Here is a 14,918-nt window from a genome sequence, read left to right as displayed (position 1 = left end):
GTCCTTCCGCCTCTTGATCTGTTTCTCTGATTTCTTCTTTGTTGGAAGATCCGAGTTCTAGATTCAATCATAGGCAGTTGCAATCCCTTCTTCAAATCGTAGATCTGTCGGAGATGTTTCGTCGTCTTGAGGTTCAAAGCTGTTCTGTTTGAACGGCTTCTTCTCTAGGTTGCTTCGCTGAAGGCGGAGCTCCGGCGTGCATGCGCTCTGACTCCGGAGGAAGCTCGTGCCTTCCATTTGTGACGCGTGTTCATTGGGCGCCGGGCATCCGGACACGTGGTGGTGGAGCTGGCATCTTTCTCGACGGTTTCTCACTTGGGCTTCGAAGCCCATTAGTTATGCGGTTTGGTGGCCTGTTGTTTGGCCTTTTATGGTTTTTTATGTTTGTGTTGTATGCTGGGCTTCGTCCCATTTTGGGTCCAGTCCCTTAATAAAACTCTAGTGGAAAAAAAAAAAAAAAAAGGTAACAAATTCAATACTGACAAAATCGATGAAACGCAAAAGGAAAGTTATCTCCAATAAATACAAAACACAACTCGGTTTCATCATCTTACTCTGACATGCTTATATTTTTTTTTAAATCAGATTTAAAATTGGAGCTTTCTAGATGTTTAAGTCAAAAACACGTTACAAGTCTCTCTTCGATGCCACTTCAATGGGGGATTTTCACTTTTTCCTCTTTTCACGTCTTCTTTCAGCTTCATTCTCTGCGACCACTACGTGAAACTCTGACCCAAGCATGTTGTGTATGTCGATATTCTTTGAGTTGCTGAGGTTTAGAGTCTCGGTGATCACTTCTACAGTCACGGTGAAGCCTAGGTTAGATAAGACGCGTATGGCGTTCCCGATTCTGCATATGTTTTGACGAGTCTCGAGTGGAGTGTGGCTCTGCTCTTTGGTGGAGGAGGAGGAAGAGATCATCTCAGCATCCTTTTGATCATCGATCATCATCACAGGATCTCTGACTTCGACGTGTTCTCCGACCCATATGAAGCCATTGCAGCCGATAATCAAATCGATCCCAAGGCTTTCTATGTAATGAAAGTGATGTTTGCTTCTCTTAACCAAGTAGGGATCAACCTTGAGAAGCTGTCCCTTCTCAAGCTGTAAAAGGAGATACATTGATTATTAAACCATTGTTTAGACTAACAAGAAGGTATAGCAATTTGCGAATGTGAGAAGAGTCAGAACCAACCTTTCCATACTTCTGACTCCTTGCGTGTAACTGCAAGCTCCCATCATGCTGAATGCTGCGTACTTCGGCCTAATCAAAGTTTGTAGAAATCAAATGAGGAGCCTGGATTTGTATTTCAAAGACGAATACATGTAAAAAAAAATGGAATCATACGACTTACACAAACGACATCATGTTCTACAAAGATGTTCCGCATGTTGAGTTCATCTACAGACGTTCTTCGCCTCTGCCACAATACATAGAAACTCAAATCACTAAACCAACATACACTATAAGCAACAGCAACACACACACTAAGGGAGGCAGAGCCAATACAGAGAAACTTAAATCACTAAACCAACAAACACTATGGGAGGCAGATAACACTCAAAATTTCAAATCTTTGTAGAATCACAATTGTAGTACCTGACTACCATCGGGCATGTTCATGGAAGAAAGCATTAGTACACCATCCTGAGTAAAGTTGAGCTCTACTCTCCAACGTTTTTGAGCAACCTAAATAAATTTAAGATTAAGCGAGTGTGCAATGTGGTTTTAATCTCTCAATTTCAAAATCTAAAACAACAATACAGACCTCAATGACACGTCCTACCACAATATCACCAACCTCAGGCTTGTACCTAAAACGCATTTAATCAATTCATTAGTTCCACTAAAACCTCATCAGAGTAACTAATTAATCTAATTTCACAAGAGGAAACCAAACCAAAGCACCTGGCGCGTAAGGTGCGTACATAGACGAGCTTATCCACGCGCTCAACAACTCCACAAACCGTCGCGAGCAGCTCGCCGTCGACCTCGGAAGTCCCGTGTCCCCTTTATTCATAAAAACCAATCGTTAAAGTTTAAATTCAATCCAGAAACGAGAAGCTAGGGTTTTCGAGAGAGAGGGAAGGAGAAGAAGTTACTTGAGGAAGGCGTCTTCGTGGTTGACGGGAATGGTGTCTGTGACGATAACAGAAGCGTCGGAGTTTACCGTCGATGAGAGTGATTGTAGCCGCTCTATGGCTCTCTCGTACCTCACCTTCTGCGTCTGTGTAAACGGTAATTGTATCTTTCTCATCATCATTAGAGTCTCTCAACAATGGCGATTCAGAATCAAAGCTTGGGAGTGAAGAAGAAGAAGAAGAAGAACAACAAAAACCCCAGACGTTTGTTCCCTTTGGTACATTCTAGGGTTTTTGGGTTATTTGTTGGGCCGAACTACCTTACGGCCCATTTATAAACTCGCCTATTTAGGCCTTTTCGGTTTTTTTTTTCTGAAAACATTATTTAATTAAATAAAATACGAATTAAAAAAAAAAAGACAAAACAGTTTGTATTAGAAGCAATGTTCTGTAGTAAAACCATCCATTAAGATCTGACATGAATTTCTTCACCTCCGTCTTCTCCGACGACCCAGATCCTCCGGAAACCGAATCAGAGTCCGATGAGCAATCTAATCCCAACGACGACGACGGAGGATGGAGCTTCGGCGGTCTGATGAAAACCATAGCCGACAGATCCGAGTCCGTGATCGAAACGTACCGGCGAGATCTAGAAGAGTTCGGGACAGGTTTAAAGAAAGAGATCGAAGTCGCGCAGGGATCGCTCGGCACCGTGGGACACGCCATCGACGAGCTTGGGAGCTCGGTGATAAAAGGCACGGCTGAGATCATCGCTCAAGGTAAAGAAGCGATCTTAGCCGCTGGTGATAACGAATCTGATTCTTCTGATAACAACACTAGCGGTAGTAATCGTCGTGATAGCTTTAGCTCGAAGCCGTATAGTCGTTTCGATGCTCAGGTTCGCGCTGTTCAAGGGGATGTTAGTACTTATAGCGAAGAGGCTGAGGATGATTCAGATGAGTACAAGAAGTGGGAATCTGAGTTTTCTTTGGAGGAGAAAGGTGAGGAGATGGAGATGTTGTTGGAAGGGAATGGGGAGATGAGAGGAGTGTATAAGAGGGTTGTTCCTAGTGTGGTTGATCACGAGACGTTTTGGTTTAGGTATTTTTATAAGGTTTATAAGCTTAAGCAAGCTGAGGATTTGAGAGCTAATCTTGTGAAACGAGCAGCTTTGGATGATGAGGAAGAGTTGAGCTGGGATATTGATGATGAAGAGGAGGAGACTAGTGAGATAGTTGCCAAAGATGTTTCAAGATTGAAACTTGAGGGGAGTGATGATACTGGTAGTGGAGACGTGAAAGATGATGTGGCAAGTGCAGATTCAGTGACTGAAGTGAGCAATGTTGGTTTGAAGACAGATACAGATTCTGAGGAGAAGAAGGAAACTGGTAGTGAGGAAGTTCCAGAATCAATAATAGTAGTTGATGCTGCTCCTTCTCCTGCAGCTGATGAGTCTTTAATTCAAGATTCGGACAAAAGACACGAGGCTGTTCCAGAATCTGATGAGAGTGCTCCATCCCATGAAGACTCAGATAAACCAGATGTTGCTGCTTCTTCATTAGCACAAGGGTCAGGTAAGCCAGATGGTGCTGCTTCTGCAACAACTCAAGAAGAGGATTTGGGATGGGACGAGATAGAGGATATGAGCAGCATCGATGATAAGGAAGCGAGTAGAGCTTCTGGTGGTAGTCCAAACAGAGCTGAGCTGCGTAAACGGCTGAGTGCTGCAGAGGAAGATGAAGAAGACTTAAGTTGGGACATTGAAGATGACGTCTAAGAATCATCGTCACCACCATCAAAAGGTTAAATCTAGTTTCATACTAGAGTACTTGTTTTTGTAAGTTTCTGGTCATTTGCCTCCATTCTTCTGTTGTTTTCTCTTTAATGTTCTGTTTAATTTGATTTGAATATATATATGCAAAACATTTGTTTGATCTCAAAATAGTGCGACTCCAAGTTCCTAATCATCAGGGATTAAAATGTTCAATGAAACCTAAGTGCTACCATAATGATAACTGTTGCAGCTCTGAAGTAAACATCTTTGATTCTACTCTCAACTCTATTTGTGGTTTCTTCTCCTTTAATCACTTTCCTATTAAAACCAACTACGGCTTCCCTGAGTCTACTCACCGCCCACGAGAGCAACACCAAACTTAAACTCAGGCCAGCGTCGAAGACCGTGTTTGCGCAAAAGGGTACTCTCCCGGAAGCAGCACTACAGACCACAGAGAAGAACACTGCAATGCCGGTTCCAGCAAAGGCGATTGAGAGCCGAGTCAAAAGCTCAGAGAGGTCTCCACATGATGATGATTTCTTCTTAAGAGATAGCATTGTGGTTTGTCTGTGTTGTTCACTGCCTAGCATTAACGAGATGAGGCTCTCACATGCGTGGAGATGATTTCTTTTGTAGAGATCGTTCTCTCCGTCTCTCAGCTTTGGATTCTGTTTCTTTCGTGAAGGCTTGGTGGTCTTAGTTTTCTGAGGAGCTACATCAAGATTAACCTCGTCTGGCTGCAGTGTCTCTATGAGTACCTCACTGTCTAATCTGTTGAACAAGAGAGAGAGAGAGAGCAGAAGATGAGATTTGTAGACGCGGATCAAAGTTGCAAATGAAGAATTAAAATTGCCTCGAAAACTGCGGTACAAGCCGGGAGAGCTTCCTCCATCTAGCTGACTTCTTCAGCTTATGAAAGAGACCATATCGTTCAACTCAGTTCTGCTACTTGAGAAGAGGATTTGAGCATCCGGAGTGATGGAGAGGTGTGGGTTAAGCATCATGAGATCCAAAAGCGGCTTTACTGGTTCTTGATCCAAGTGAGATAATAGAGACCTATCAACACCTCTTTCTTTGAGTTCGTCTTCTGTAGTAGATAAAAGGAACTCAACTACCTCCTCTTGTCCTGTCTCTATAAGCACAGAATCAGTTCCATATCAATAGTAAAAAAAAAAAAAAATTAAAATTTGGTGTAAAATAAGTAGCAAAACGACACATACCATGAACATTTGGTTTCATCATGGTGGAGTCAAACTCCAGAAAATGATTAGACTTTCTCAAAGAAGAAAGCGGTTTACATGATGATGGCTCCAAGTGTTGTATCTTCAGGTCAAAAGAGTTTTCAGGTATTTTGATCTCTTGTCTTCTTCCTCTTGGATTCACCAGATAAGCTCGGTTCTTCTAAATCATTCATATACATCAAAAGAACATAGTTGAAGGATTCAACGAGAAATTCAAACGATTCACATGACTGATAACACAAAAACTGACCTTGGTGATATCGTTGATTCCTTGAACACTAAAACCATGAGTTGGGTAGCTATGAGAAGCCATAGAGAACCTGAACTCGTCGTCTTTGTTATTTTCTCTTCTTCGTCAGCAATCACAAACATATATAAAGCGCCACCAGATATTAGGTGAAGAAGTTGTGTTTGGCTTTGGGTGATAAGGAAAAGACACACCTGAGTTTTTAAATTATTTTACTCTTTGAGGCCCCTATATTACTTTAATTATTAAAGTCAGACCCAATATTATTGTTTATTATTTACACAAATAGAGATACTACAAATTGACCCAAACAGATCATTAGGGTATATACTAACTACTCTCTCGCAAAGTCTTTTCACTTCAACCTTCTTTGTTGAATTTGCGAGCAGAGGAAGGAAGGAATCTGCACAGAGAAAGAGAGAAAGAATGGTAAAGTTGTATGCTTTCTTCATGAATCTGAGTTTTTCGGTTTCTTAATTTTGACCGAACAAAGGTCTCTTCTTTCGGAGATTTAGGGGTTTTTGATTTGTCCTTTTTTTTTTTTGTCTGGGTGGTTGTGGTGGGTGCAGTTGTTCTTTTCGTACTTTAAGGATTTGGTGGGACAAGAAGTGACGGTTGAGCTGAAGAACGATTTAGCAATCAGAGGGACACTTCATTCAGTTGATCAGTACCTCAACATCAAGCTCGAGAACACTCGTGTTGTTGATCAGGACAAGTACCCTCACATGGTTAACTCTTTAATCCCGATTACTTTAGTCTTAGAGTTTTAAGGTTTTAGTCTTGAGTTTCATCGAATTTGGCCTTGCTTTTCTTTGTTTCACGTGTGCTTGAACTGTTCTTTAGTGGCCTAAAGGCGTGACTTTAATTTCTAGTGTTAAGAGTTAATCTCTCTATGTTTGTTTCTAGTCTACACTTGCTTTTCTTCCTTGTTGTTGAATTTGAAAGCTTAAAGCTTTGGCTTTTGCACATGTGTTAAACCCCATCTCTCTATGTTTGTTGCTTTTTTTTTTGTTTTTTTGTTATGTATACTGCAGTTTGTGTAGCCATTGAGATTTGTTGTGCTCTGAAGTGAAGTTTCTTTGCCATTTTTTTTTGTGTGGAATGATACTCTGCGTGTTTAGCTTAATATGGCACTTAAATTCTTCTTTTTATCACACTTTAAGAATCTTCTCAAAGAGTTGTATTTTGCTTATGGTTTTTTTTTTCTCTGGTGAATTGTGTAGTTGTCGGTGAGAAACTGTTTCATCAGAGGATCAGTGGTGAGGTACGTGCAGTTACCTCCTGATGGAGTTGATGTTGATTTACTTCACGATGCAGCTAGAAGAGAGGCCAGAGGTGGATGATTCTGCCAAAACCGTTGTATCTCCAAACTTTTAATCTGTTGATCAACAAGACTCGGAAACTTTTAAATTTTCATGTAATGGCTTGATGTTGAATGACTAGTTCCATTATCTTTATCAAAGGATATTCTGTTTTCTCTTTGGAAAAAAAAAGAACGTTTATAGAGTCTACAAAGAAATTCCTTTATTCTGTCCTTTAGTTTTTTTCCTCCCTTGGATAAAAAAACAAACAGAGGAAAAACATAAGGAATGATTAAAGAGGAAACTTAGATAAAGAAGTAAGAGTAGTTGTTTCGGTGGGTAGTGTAGTTGTCTCTGTAGGTAGTGTAACGCGTGATAGGATTAGCATCTGTGAACGGTCTGCTTTGCCAATAGGGAGGATACATAGCTGCTGCCATAGGAGGATATGGTGACATTATAGCACCTCTGTACATTGCAGCTGCTGGATTCATGGACTGGTATGGTTGTAATGGACCACCACCACCACCACCACATTGTCCATACATTGGCCCTTTCGCAAATGCTGGATACAAAACTCTCGGTGGTGCGTACATGTTCCACGGGTTTGAAAAGTTGGGTCTACCATGGTACATAGACCTACCGGTTTGATAGGGAGGGTTGACGCTGCACAAGTTTTTACCATGACTCTTATCTTTCTTTGTACTCTTGTGTCGCCATGTTATCATGCTCGTCTCCTTTTTATCTTTCACATCTGAAGTTCCTTTAGTTCCTTTTTCCTCATTGGTATCTGTTTTCTGACTCCCCTTCTCTGTTTTCTGTTTTTGTTTCTCATCCTCTTCATCAGACGCCTCTTCTGTTCATCAGAAAGTCAAAAAAGAAATTTAGAGTTGTGAACTTTAAACTTCTGGTGGGAACAAAAACAACACTCACCTTTGAGTTTCTTCTTCGTCATCTTTGCTTTAGCCTTGCATTTTTTGCAGCAACCGACGCCCTTCTCCTTCTTATCCTTCTTGTCTGAAGCTTCCTGAGATCCTTTATCTTCTTTGGCTTCTGTCTTAGGGTTCTCATTCTCTGGAACTTTCTCCTTTTTGTCTTTCTTGTCTGAAGCTCCCTGAGATCCTTTTTCTTCTTTGGCATCTGTTTTTGGATTCTCATCCTCTGGAACTTGCTTGTGTTCCACGGTCTCCTTATCAGAGTCCTCTGTTCATCAGAGCGTCAAAAACTTTGGACTTGTAAAACTTTATTTAGTACTAATAAAACTTCTGATGGGAACAAAAACACTAACCATTGAGTTTCATCGATTTCTTCATCTTCTGTGATTTATCCTGAGATTTTGGGGAGCTACCATTGTTCATTTTTGCTTATAGAATCTCTTATGTAACGGCTCAAGGTTACAAACCCTAAGCATCAAGTCTTATCTTATCTACACTAAATGAAAGAAATATATTATCTTTATGCTCTTCAATCATTGAGAATATCTTTCTTTCCATATATATAATGAACTAATAAAAAGGTTAATCTTCTGAATCCATAAAAGGCATGTGTTGTGGACATCTCTCTTAATAGAACCGGTGATTAAGCTTTGGATACAAGAGAGGTTGTTAAATGTATATCAGATATTGTGGAAAGTAATTGATTTGATTAAATATTCTTATTTCAAACATGATAACACAATCTTTAACATATACACAGATAAAAGTTTGAGTTTCTAAGCAGTAGCATTGATGGTTTCAAAAAGAGTACAACTGTACGGCTTCATCTCATACATCACTGGTTGATTCATCTCTTCTTCTTCTTCTTCTGCTACAACGGTCTCTCCTTCAACAGAGAAAAACCCTGGGGAAGGAAGAGCTGTGTCCACCAACCGCCTCCATTTGCTTCCTTTGGGAAGTGGAGGTAAGATAACATTCTCAGGTTGATCACTTGCATTGAACCCAATGAACAAGTCATTGTTCTTTGGCTCTGTTGGCTCAACCAGTGAAGCGGTTGTCTCTTCCTCTCTCTCAGCTTTGATCTCCAACGCCAAGAATTTGGAAGCAGGGTCTTCCCACTTGGGAGTAGTTTGGTCGTTTGCATACCAAAAAATGTTCTCAGGTTTCAAGAAGTTCCTCCTCTGAAACACATCGCTTCTCCTTCCTCTAACCGAAGTCATGAAAGAGATGAACTGCGTGATCTGTACACCGAATGCAGAAGCTAACATGTTCCAATCAAAGGGCTTCCGTGATGTCAAGCCTCTTGTAGAGACTCCACATTCATCTCCCATGTTGAGCACCGGGACGCCAAGTGAAATGTACTGTATAAACAAGAAGTTGCGGATTTGCTTCAGCCTTGTCTGAAGAACAGCTGATTTGTTCGTCGCTCCTTCTTCCCCACAGTTCCAGCTCAGCTCTGAGGCCACCTCAGGGCCACTGAAACTGACCAAGTCAACAAGAGAGAGTCCTGAGTTTCTTGAAATGTAGTTGAAGGAGAAAGCAGGACCTCTTCCATCAGTGAATACGTCACCACTTCCACAGATTCTTGTCGCCAAATCACTGAGAACACCTCTCCCCCTCACAAAGTTCCTCACATTCCGACAGTATCTTGTGTTAACTTCCGCCCATCGCTTCCAATGAGGGAACCGTACTTCCTTTGGCATCTTCATGTCATGTGGATCCCAACAATCAGCAATGAGTTTTCTCCCAGCCAGGAGAGGATCAAAAGATATGGCTTCAACCAAGGGAGGACGAGAGAGATGCTCACCGTGTACTCCTCTCAGGAGTGAGGAAGCATTGATGAAACAAAACCCATCTACATGAAACTCAGTCACCCAATAACGCAGGCTCTCCAAAACCAACTCCTGAACAACGGGGAAGTTACAGTTCACGTAACTTTTAGAATCTAAATAATAACAACTCTCATCAATTCCATGAAGAGCTCCAGAGTCAGCAGTGTGTGTGAAAACTACTTCCAAAAGCACCTCAATCCCCTCGCTGTGCAGTCTCTTCACCATCTCTTTCATTGAATTGGAAGGTCCATACATGTCCATGGGTGAAAAGAAATGAAATGGAAAGTAAGGACCGTTCTGCTCGGAGAAGGAAAAGATTGGCTCCAAGAGAACAGCGTTGGTTCCAAGTGTTTTCAAATGGTTCACTTTCTCAGCTACACCGGTAAAAGTCCCTGCTATGTTAGTTGGCAACTTGGAGGACTTGTGTTGTGTAAAACCTTTCACATTCAAACGGTAGACAATGAGTTTCTCCAGTGGTATGTTTGGAGACACATCTCTTCCCCAATCAAAACAAGGGTTTTTGGATAAGCTTCCAAGAAACTTCTCAATAACTCTGGCATAAGGATCCAAAACAATATCTTCAGCTTCTTCTTCAGAGAGACAACGGTACCCATATCTAACAAACTCCCATGTCTTCTCAACTGAAGCATGCCAGACATCACCTGTTCTGTTGATATAAGGATCAAGATCAAGCTCCAACGCAGGTTTATCGGTTGTGGTGTCATCATACAAGCATAAAACCACACTCTTTGCATTTCTTGAAAAGAAGGCGAAGTTCCATGAGTTATCATCATCTGGTCCAGAGGACAGGCCTAGTGGCAATGGACGGCCAGCAGTGAAACCAACCGGGACACAGAAGTTTGTGTCCCTGTGAGTCAGCATTTCAAGACCATTATTCGGATTCTTCAGCCGGAACGATAGGTAGAAAGGAGATTCTTTCCCATCAAACTCTAACCCAAGCTTTGACTCAGACGAGGAGCTTTTCACAAAGGGAGTTTCCGTTGTGTGGGTTTGTGTGTCTTGAGAGGAGCTTTCGAAATCCAGAGGCAGGAAACAAGAAGAGTCAGACCTGTAGACACCCCAAACCATCACCAGACTACTACTCTTGTCATCATCATCACAACCACTTAGCTCCAACGATGAGACATAAACCATGATACTGTACTTATCTCTCTTCTTCTCGACTTTAACTTTGACAAGAGCACCGGACTTGGTCCTGAACGAATAGGATGTTGTTACCTTCTTTAGATCATCGACCTGAGAGCTTCTCGTAGATACCTCTTCCTTCAGCTCGGTAGAAGTTTTTGAAGCACGAATCTTACTCAACCGGTAATAACTTTGCAGCGCACTTGTAACTCTCAGGGTCTTGGATCCACGTTTAGTATTGTTATTACACGTTGAGAAACAGGTAGAAGGAAACCTCCATGTTTCAGTGATGCCATCGTTAAGAAGACAACAAGATCTTATCCCAGGTGATAGTGACCAAACAGCCATTTTTTTTTTCCGAAAATGAAAGAAAGCTTCTCTCTTTTTCCTAAAAACTTTAGTAGCAATCTAGGCAATGAATATCCCTGAAATCACAAGTAGAACAACAAGAGACAGATCAAACACCAAAGCTCTTTTATTAAGACTGAATGAAAGAAAAACAGAAACCAATTAACATAAATTAAGAAAATTTGATCTGAAATTGCAAAGATTCTAGCAGAATGAGCATCGAATCAGCTAAACCATCTCAAAGACTAGCAAAGTTTTCCCTTTCTTAAAAAAAAAATGGGCATTTTACCTTGAAGGAGATGAAGTAGTAGAACCAACATTAACAAGAAGTCTCAGGGTCAAGATAAATGGAAACACTTTAGGGAACAAAAGAAAGCGTAAAGAAGAGACAAAGGTCTTAGAAAAAAAAGTCGAGCTTACTGTCGCATTAACGCCACTGAAGCAGAACAAGAGCTTCTAAGATGGGATTGAGGCATAGATATCTGAGAATACGCATCTGTGATGATGAGATTGAGTGTGACCGTCAGTTTCTGATATTTTTGGGAGTGACCAAAAAAGGTTTTGTCTTGTTCCCTTCTTTTCAAGTTTCTATGGCTTCACTCAACGGACCGCCCAAGTTTAAGCCTTTTCCTTTTGTTTGGTTTCAAAGTATAGGCTGTGTAGGTCCCACCACCTCCCATAATTAAATATATTTATTTTTGTGGATTTTAAAAAAAAATGTAATAAATCTTTGTACAAACCACAATGAGAGTTGAAATAGTGAGAAAAACTATATACCATAGCTGATAAGTGATCTGGTTTGAGTTTCAACCACACAGAGAATCCATAGCTCTTATACAATCCCTGATCCAAATATGGTGGCAAATCCATTTTATTCTTCAAGTTATAGCGTTTTCTATATCAATACTAACCCTATATGTACGTTCCTTCATAACCACGCCACCAACCCCACCTTAAAGTTCAATCTCCTTGTCAAAGATGTCCCAACCATCTTCAAGAAGCTCTCTATAATCATTTTTCAATTTATTCATGGTGGAAGATGCTTCTTCTTCTTCTGGGCTCTTGTTCTTGCTAGAGGAGGTTTCAAGCATTACATTCAACGGCTCAGCAGGAGTCTCAAGCACCAAGCTCCTCATAGATGATCCGCATGAACTGGTCAGGCTTGAGGTGGCTGCTTTTTTTGGTATTGACACTCCGTTGTCAAATTTTTCTTTCAACAGCTTCACATCTTGACATATGACAGAGATTTCTCCTCTGCTCAAAGAACCAAGCAGAGATTAGAGATCCATTTGAAACAAATATCCGCAGGAAAAGAATGGGACTTACTGTAAGGAATCAACGACCTGACCACGATCCATAAGAAACTCTCGAAGCTGCAGTGTCCGCAAAAAGGAAATAAGTATGGAAATGAGAAACTTTATCGGTAGAGTTTATTTAAGAGTGATTTTTTACCTTGGAGTTTTGCTCTGCCTCTTGCTGAAGAAGCTTTGATTCTTGGACTACTTTCTCCATGATGGCCTCTTGCTCAGCAAGTGCCTTAAGTGCAGAGTCCTCTTTTGCTTTCTTTTCTTGCTCAGCAGCCTTTTTCATCTCCAATGCTGCCGCTAGTCTTATCTCAAGAGTTACACGCATCTACAAAGAACATAAAATTACATAAATCTCTCTTCAGTGTGAAACAGAAAAAAAAAATAGTTAGCTGATGTAACATGCCTCATCAAGGACAGCAAGAGATTTGTTTCGTTCTTCTGATAAGTTGAGCAATCGGTTTTCAAGCTCTTTTGCTTCAGTTGCCAAAATTGACTTCTCTCCATATACTTCTCCAGCATTCTGCAAACATCATAGCAAATTAGTTTTCATTACCCAAAAAAAAAATCAGCAAAGGTAATATAAAAGCCTTACAATGTCATTGGCTTCCTTGGCATGTTTCAGCATCTTCTTGAACTCCTCAACCTTTTCAAGAGTATCCAAACCTCCCCTAGCAGCTTCTAACTCTGACTTCTCCGCATCCTTCTCTTCAAGTTCAACTTCTTTCATCAGACTCGTAACCGAGTCCATCAGAGCAAGCAAGGTTTTCTACATCATTGAACAATGAAAAAAGAATCATGTCTCAGTAATCAGTATCAATCACAGGCTTAAAGAGTGTCAGTACCTTGTTAGTTTTGGAGTATTCGATAATCTCTTCAAGGTGATCAACACTACATCCATGAGTTGATGAGCTAAATGCACCACCTACTTCAGCATCTCCATTTACACTTGTCACTGAACTCTTTGACGACTGATCATGTGTACTCCCAGTCCCCACTTGAAAACATGATCCCTTCTCTGCAGCGTTCAGTGAACCAATGCTAGTGATTGAATCTTCAGCTTGATTCCAAGTCATATGAAAACCAAGCTTTTGCCAAAAATCTCTAGTCGATTCGACGCCGTCTCGTGGGACAGCAGGGAAAACTGAGGCAAGATCATCCTCTGTCACGTGCAACAAGTCAATTTGTGGTGGTGGGAGGATCGGAACATCAAAACACTTTCCAAAGAAATCATAGCTGCCAAGCTCTTGTCCTGGAGCCTTTCCTAAAGATTGGACTTGCTCCTCACTTTCCACATCTTTGTGGCAAACAACACCAGGACCAACATTTGGTAGCGTACTTGGAGCACTGGTATCGTCATGGCCACGACCAGTAACCAAGGGGATAGTTTCTGAAGAAGAAGAAGAATAGACGCTGGTGGACTTTGAAGCAGAAGCTACAAGCAAACCGTCGTGGTGGTACTTAGAAACAACATCTTCCAAATCACGTTCTACTGCAATTTAAACAAAGCATCTTATCAACAAGCCAGAGCAGCAGCAAGATTAATTTTTTCAAGGGCTAAAGATGTACCTTCACGCTCTGGAATACTTGGAGATGACTTGCTCAGAGACTGAGTAGAATCAGTGGGCAAGGAAGGAAGAATCTCAGAGAGAACCACAGAAGCAGCCTCATCAGGATCCTTGGGATGTTCAATTGCAACAGCTCTCAACATTCGTGCATCAACCTGCAAGTGGAAACATTTTGTAGCCTTCGATAAGATTTTACAAAACATAAAAAAAATCTTTTTTTTTTTACCTGAGGAAATATCTGCGTAAGAGATCGATAAACAGAAGTGAAGCCCATCAGTGAAGTAAGTAAGCTCTGCAGAAAAAAAAAACAAGAAGGGTTAAAGGGTTAAACTTTATCAAGTTCACTAGATATGCAGAGAGAGAGAGAAAAAAACACACTAAAACTCACAACTTTGGTATCACCTAAGGATTACAAAGATCTCGATTCATGAAAAGGAGATAAATTTAGACGTCCAGAATCGAGTGGATCATGAAACGATCAAACAAATACGTCAAACACACACACACACACAAACAGGGAAACTAAATTTAGAAACCGACGTACGATTCAATTTCCTCGATTGTTTTGTGTGGTTTCCAGAGACGAACGAAGCAGATAGATAGCACAAGGAGAACAAGTCAGTGTGCTTTTCTCGTAATTATGAAGGAAAAGAAAAAGAAAAAAACAGAGGACTAGGTCGGTCCTGTGTGGGTTGATGCGTAATTTTGAAGCATACTCGAGGGTATTTTGGTCAGTACATTGACTTTGACTCACTCGCGTGGGGTTTCTCGGCGAAGGTTTAGGTCCATACAACAACAACCAATGGAGATAACTCTTTTTCTTGGACAAACATTTAATTTTCATTATTGGCTTCTCTTCTTTTTTTTTTTTAACTCAAATTTCATTGAAAATAAAGAAACATCCCAAAAACAAAAAAGAACATCAGGGGCTTACCCCCTCCACTAACCAAAGCCTCCAAACTCCATCTCAGAGAGATCTGCTCTCATTCACAAACACTTCGAAAAGCCAGTAAGGAGGGCCAGCTGCAACATAAGAGTGCTGTCGGTTCTCTCTGATCACGCTTTGGGCAATGAAGGAAGCACCTCTATTGGCTCCACTCTGTATCACCAATAGTTGTAATTCCTTCAACCCCACTAGGGCTT

At 41.0% G+C, this 14,918-nt stretch overlaps 6 protein-coding genes and 1 pseudogene across 17 annotated transcripts; 2 read left to right on the top strand and 5 right to left on the bottom strand.

The window, feature by feature from the left end:
* Positions 1 to 491: 491 nt before the first annotated feature.
* On the bottom strand, positions 492 to 2,365 carry LOC106422939 (exosome complex component RRP4 homolog). Its single transcript, XM_013863727.3, has 7 exons — positions 2,104 to 2,365; positions 1,910 to 2,011; positions 1,770 to 1,815; positions 1,601 to 1,690; positions 1,356 to 1,421; positions 1,196 to 1,264; positions 492 to 1,104 (listed from the first exon to the last, which is right to left on the bottom strand). Exons 1-7 carry the CDS (start codon positions 2,262 to 2,264, stop codon positions 667 to 669), a joined length of 972 nt encoding a protein of 323 aa, XP_013719181.1. The 5' UTR covers positions 2,265 to 2,365; the 3' UTR covers positions 492 to 666.
* A 195-nt stretch (positions 2,366 to 2,560) lies between these two features.
* On the top strand, positions 2,561 to 4,024 carry LOC106423091 (BSD domain-containing protein 1). The gene has a single exon (XM_013863879.3). It carries the CDS (start codon positions 2,561 to 2,563, stop codon positions 3,857 to 3,859), a length of 1,299 nt encoding a protein of 432 aa, XP_013719333.1. The 3' UTR covers positions 3,860 to 4,024.
* A 38-nt stretch (positions 4,025 to 4,062) lies between these two features.
* Positions 4,063 to 5,516, bottom strand: LOC106423092 (annotated as a pseudogene).
* A 105-nt stretch (positions 5,517 to 5,621) lies between these two features.
* LOC106423004 (sm-like protein LSM2) lies at positions 5,622 to 6,823 on the top strand. Its single transcript, XM_013863792.3, has 3 exons — positions 5,622 to 5,773; positions 5,914 to 6,072; positions 6,568 to 6,823. The coding sequence occupies exons 1-3, from the start codon at positions 5,771 to 5,773 to the stop codon at positions 6,685 to 6,687; spliced, it is 282 nt and encodes a 93-aa protein (XP_013719246.1). The 5' UTR covers positions 5,622 to 5,770; the 3' UTR covers positions 6,688 to 6,823.
* Positions 6,824 to 6,950: 127 nt separating this feature from the next.
* LOC106422961 (DNA ligase 1) lies at positions 6,951 to 8,217 on the bottom strand. Its single transcript, XM_013863748.3, has 3 exons — positions 7,931 to 8,217; positions 7,576 to 7,845; positions 6,951 to 7,498 (listed from the first exon to the last, which is right to left on the bottom strand). The coding sequence occupies exons 1-3, from the start codon at positions 7,998 to 8,000 to the stop codon at positions 6,951 to 6,953; spliced, it is 888 nt and encodes a 295-aa protein (XP_013719202.1). The 5' UTR covers positions 8,001 to 8,217.
* Positions 8,218 to 8,277: 60 nt separating this feature from the next.
* LOC106423058 (isoamylase 2, chloroplastic) lies at positions 8,278 to 11,565 on the bottom strand. Of its 2 annotated transcripts, none has more exons than XM_013863835.3 (2): positions 11,324 to 11,565; positions 8,278 to 10,980 (listed from the first exon to the last, which is right to left on the bottom strand). In XM_013863835.3, exon 2 carries the CDS (start codon positions 10,901 to 10,903, stop codon positions 8,354 to 8,356), a length of 2,550 nt encoding a protein of 849 aa, XP_013719289.1. In that variant the 5' UTR covers positions 10,904 to 10,980; positions 11,324 to 11,565; the 3' UTR covers positions 8,278 to 8,353. The 2 variants fall into 2 exon arrangements, with proteins under 2 accessions (XP_013719289.1, XP_013719288.1); XM_013863834.3 differs by having other exon boundaries at positions 11,193 to 11,455.
* A 95-nt stretch (positions 11,566 to 11,660) lies between these two features.
* Positions 11,661 to 14,559, bottom strand: LOC106423059. 11 transcript variants are annotated; one of them, XM_048743372.1, is made up of 10 exons: positions 14,320 to 14,409; positions 14,164 to 14,177; positions 14,002 to 14,067; positions 13,777 to 13,930; positions 13,053 to 13,699; positions 12,803 to 12,976; positions 12,614 to 12,730; positions 12,356 to 12,535; positions 12,230 to 12,276; positions 11,661 to 12,157 (listed from the first exon to the last, which is right to left on the bottom strand). In XM_048743372.1, exons 3-10 carry the CDS (start codon positions 14,047 to 14,049, stop codon positions 11,857 to 11,859), a joined length of 1,668 nt encoding a protein of 555 aa, XP_048599329.1. In that variant the 5' UTR covers positions 14,050 to 14,067; positions 14,164 to 14,177; positions 14,320 to 14,409; the 3' UTR covers positions 11,661 to 11,856. The 11 variants fall into 11 exon arrangements, with proteins under 11 accessions (XP_048599329.1, XP_048599327.1, XP_048599326.1 ...); XM_048743370.1 differs by having other exon boundaries at positions 14,164 to 14,194; positions 14,320 to 14,384; XM_048743369.1 differs by lacking the exon at positions 14,164 to 14,177 and having other exon boundaries at positions 14,320 to 14,559.
* Positions 14,560 to 14,918: the final 359 nt, after the last annotated feature.

The sequence above is a fragment of the Brassica napus genome, chromosome A10, assembly GCF_020379485.1.
Source record: "Brassica napus cultivar Da-Ae chromosome A10, Da-Ae, whole genome shotgun sequence".
Classification (NCBI taxonomy): domain Eukaryota; kingdom Viridiplantae; phylum Streptophyta; class Magnoliopsida; order Brassicales; family Brassicaceae; genus Brassica; species Brassica napus.
This window is presented reverse-complemented; position numbering and strand designations above follow the sequence as displayed.

Coding starts and splice junctions, on each gene's coding strand:
- LOC106423004 (XM_013863792.3), top strand. Junction 6,073..6,567: donor AGGACAAGTACCCTCACATG/GTTAACTCTTTA, acceptor TGAATTGTGTAG/TTGTCGGTGAGAAACTGTTT.
- LOC106423058 (XM_013863835.3), bottom strand. CDS start 10,903: ATGGCTGTTTGGTCACTATCACCTGGGATAAGATCTTGTTGTCTTCTT.
- LOC106422939 (XM_013863727.3), bottom strand. CDS start 2,264: ATGATGATGAGAAAGATACAATTACCGTTTACACAGACGCAGAAGGTG. Junction 1,691..1,769: donor TGGTAGGACGTGTCATTGAG/GTCTGTATTGTT, acceptor AAATTTATTTAG/GTTGCTCAAAAACGTTGGAG. Junction 1,265..1,355: donor TAGAACATGATGTCGTTTGT/GTAAGTCGTATG, acceptor AACTTTGATTAG/GCCGAAGTACGCAGCATTCA.
- LOC106423091 (XM_013863879.3), top strand. CDS start 2,561: ATGAATTTCTTCACCTCCGTCTTCTCCGACGACCCAGATCCTCCGGAA.
- LOC106423059 (XM_048743369.1), bottom strand. CDS start 14,049: ATGGGCTTCACTTCTGTTTATCGATCTCTTACGCAGATATTTCCTCAG. Junction 12,977..13,052: donor AATACTCCAAAACTAACAAG/GTACTGACACTC, acceptor TCAATGATGTAG/AAAACCTTGCTTGCTCTGAT. Junction 12,536..12,613: donor CTCTTGCTGTCCTTGATGAG/GCATGTTACATC, acceptor TGTTCTTTGTAG/ATGCGTGTAACTCTTGAGAT.
- LOC106422961 (XM_013863748.3), bottom strand. CDS start 8,000: ATGAACAATGGTAGCTCCCCAAAATCTCAGGATAAATCACAGAAGATG. Junction 7,846..7,930: donor GAAATCGATGAAACTCAATG/GTTAGTGTTTTT, acceptor TCTGATGAACAG/AGGACTCTGATAAGGAGACC. Junction 7,499..7,575: donor GACGAAGAAGAAACTCAAAG/GTGAGTGTTGTT, acceptor TCTGATGAACAG/AAGAGGCGTCTGATGAAGAG.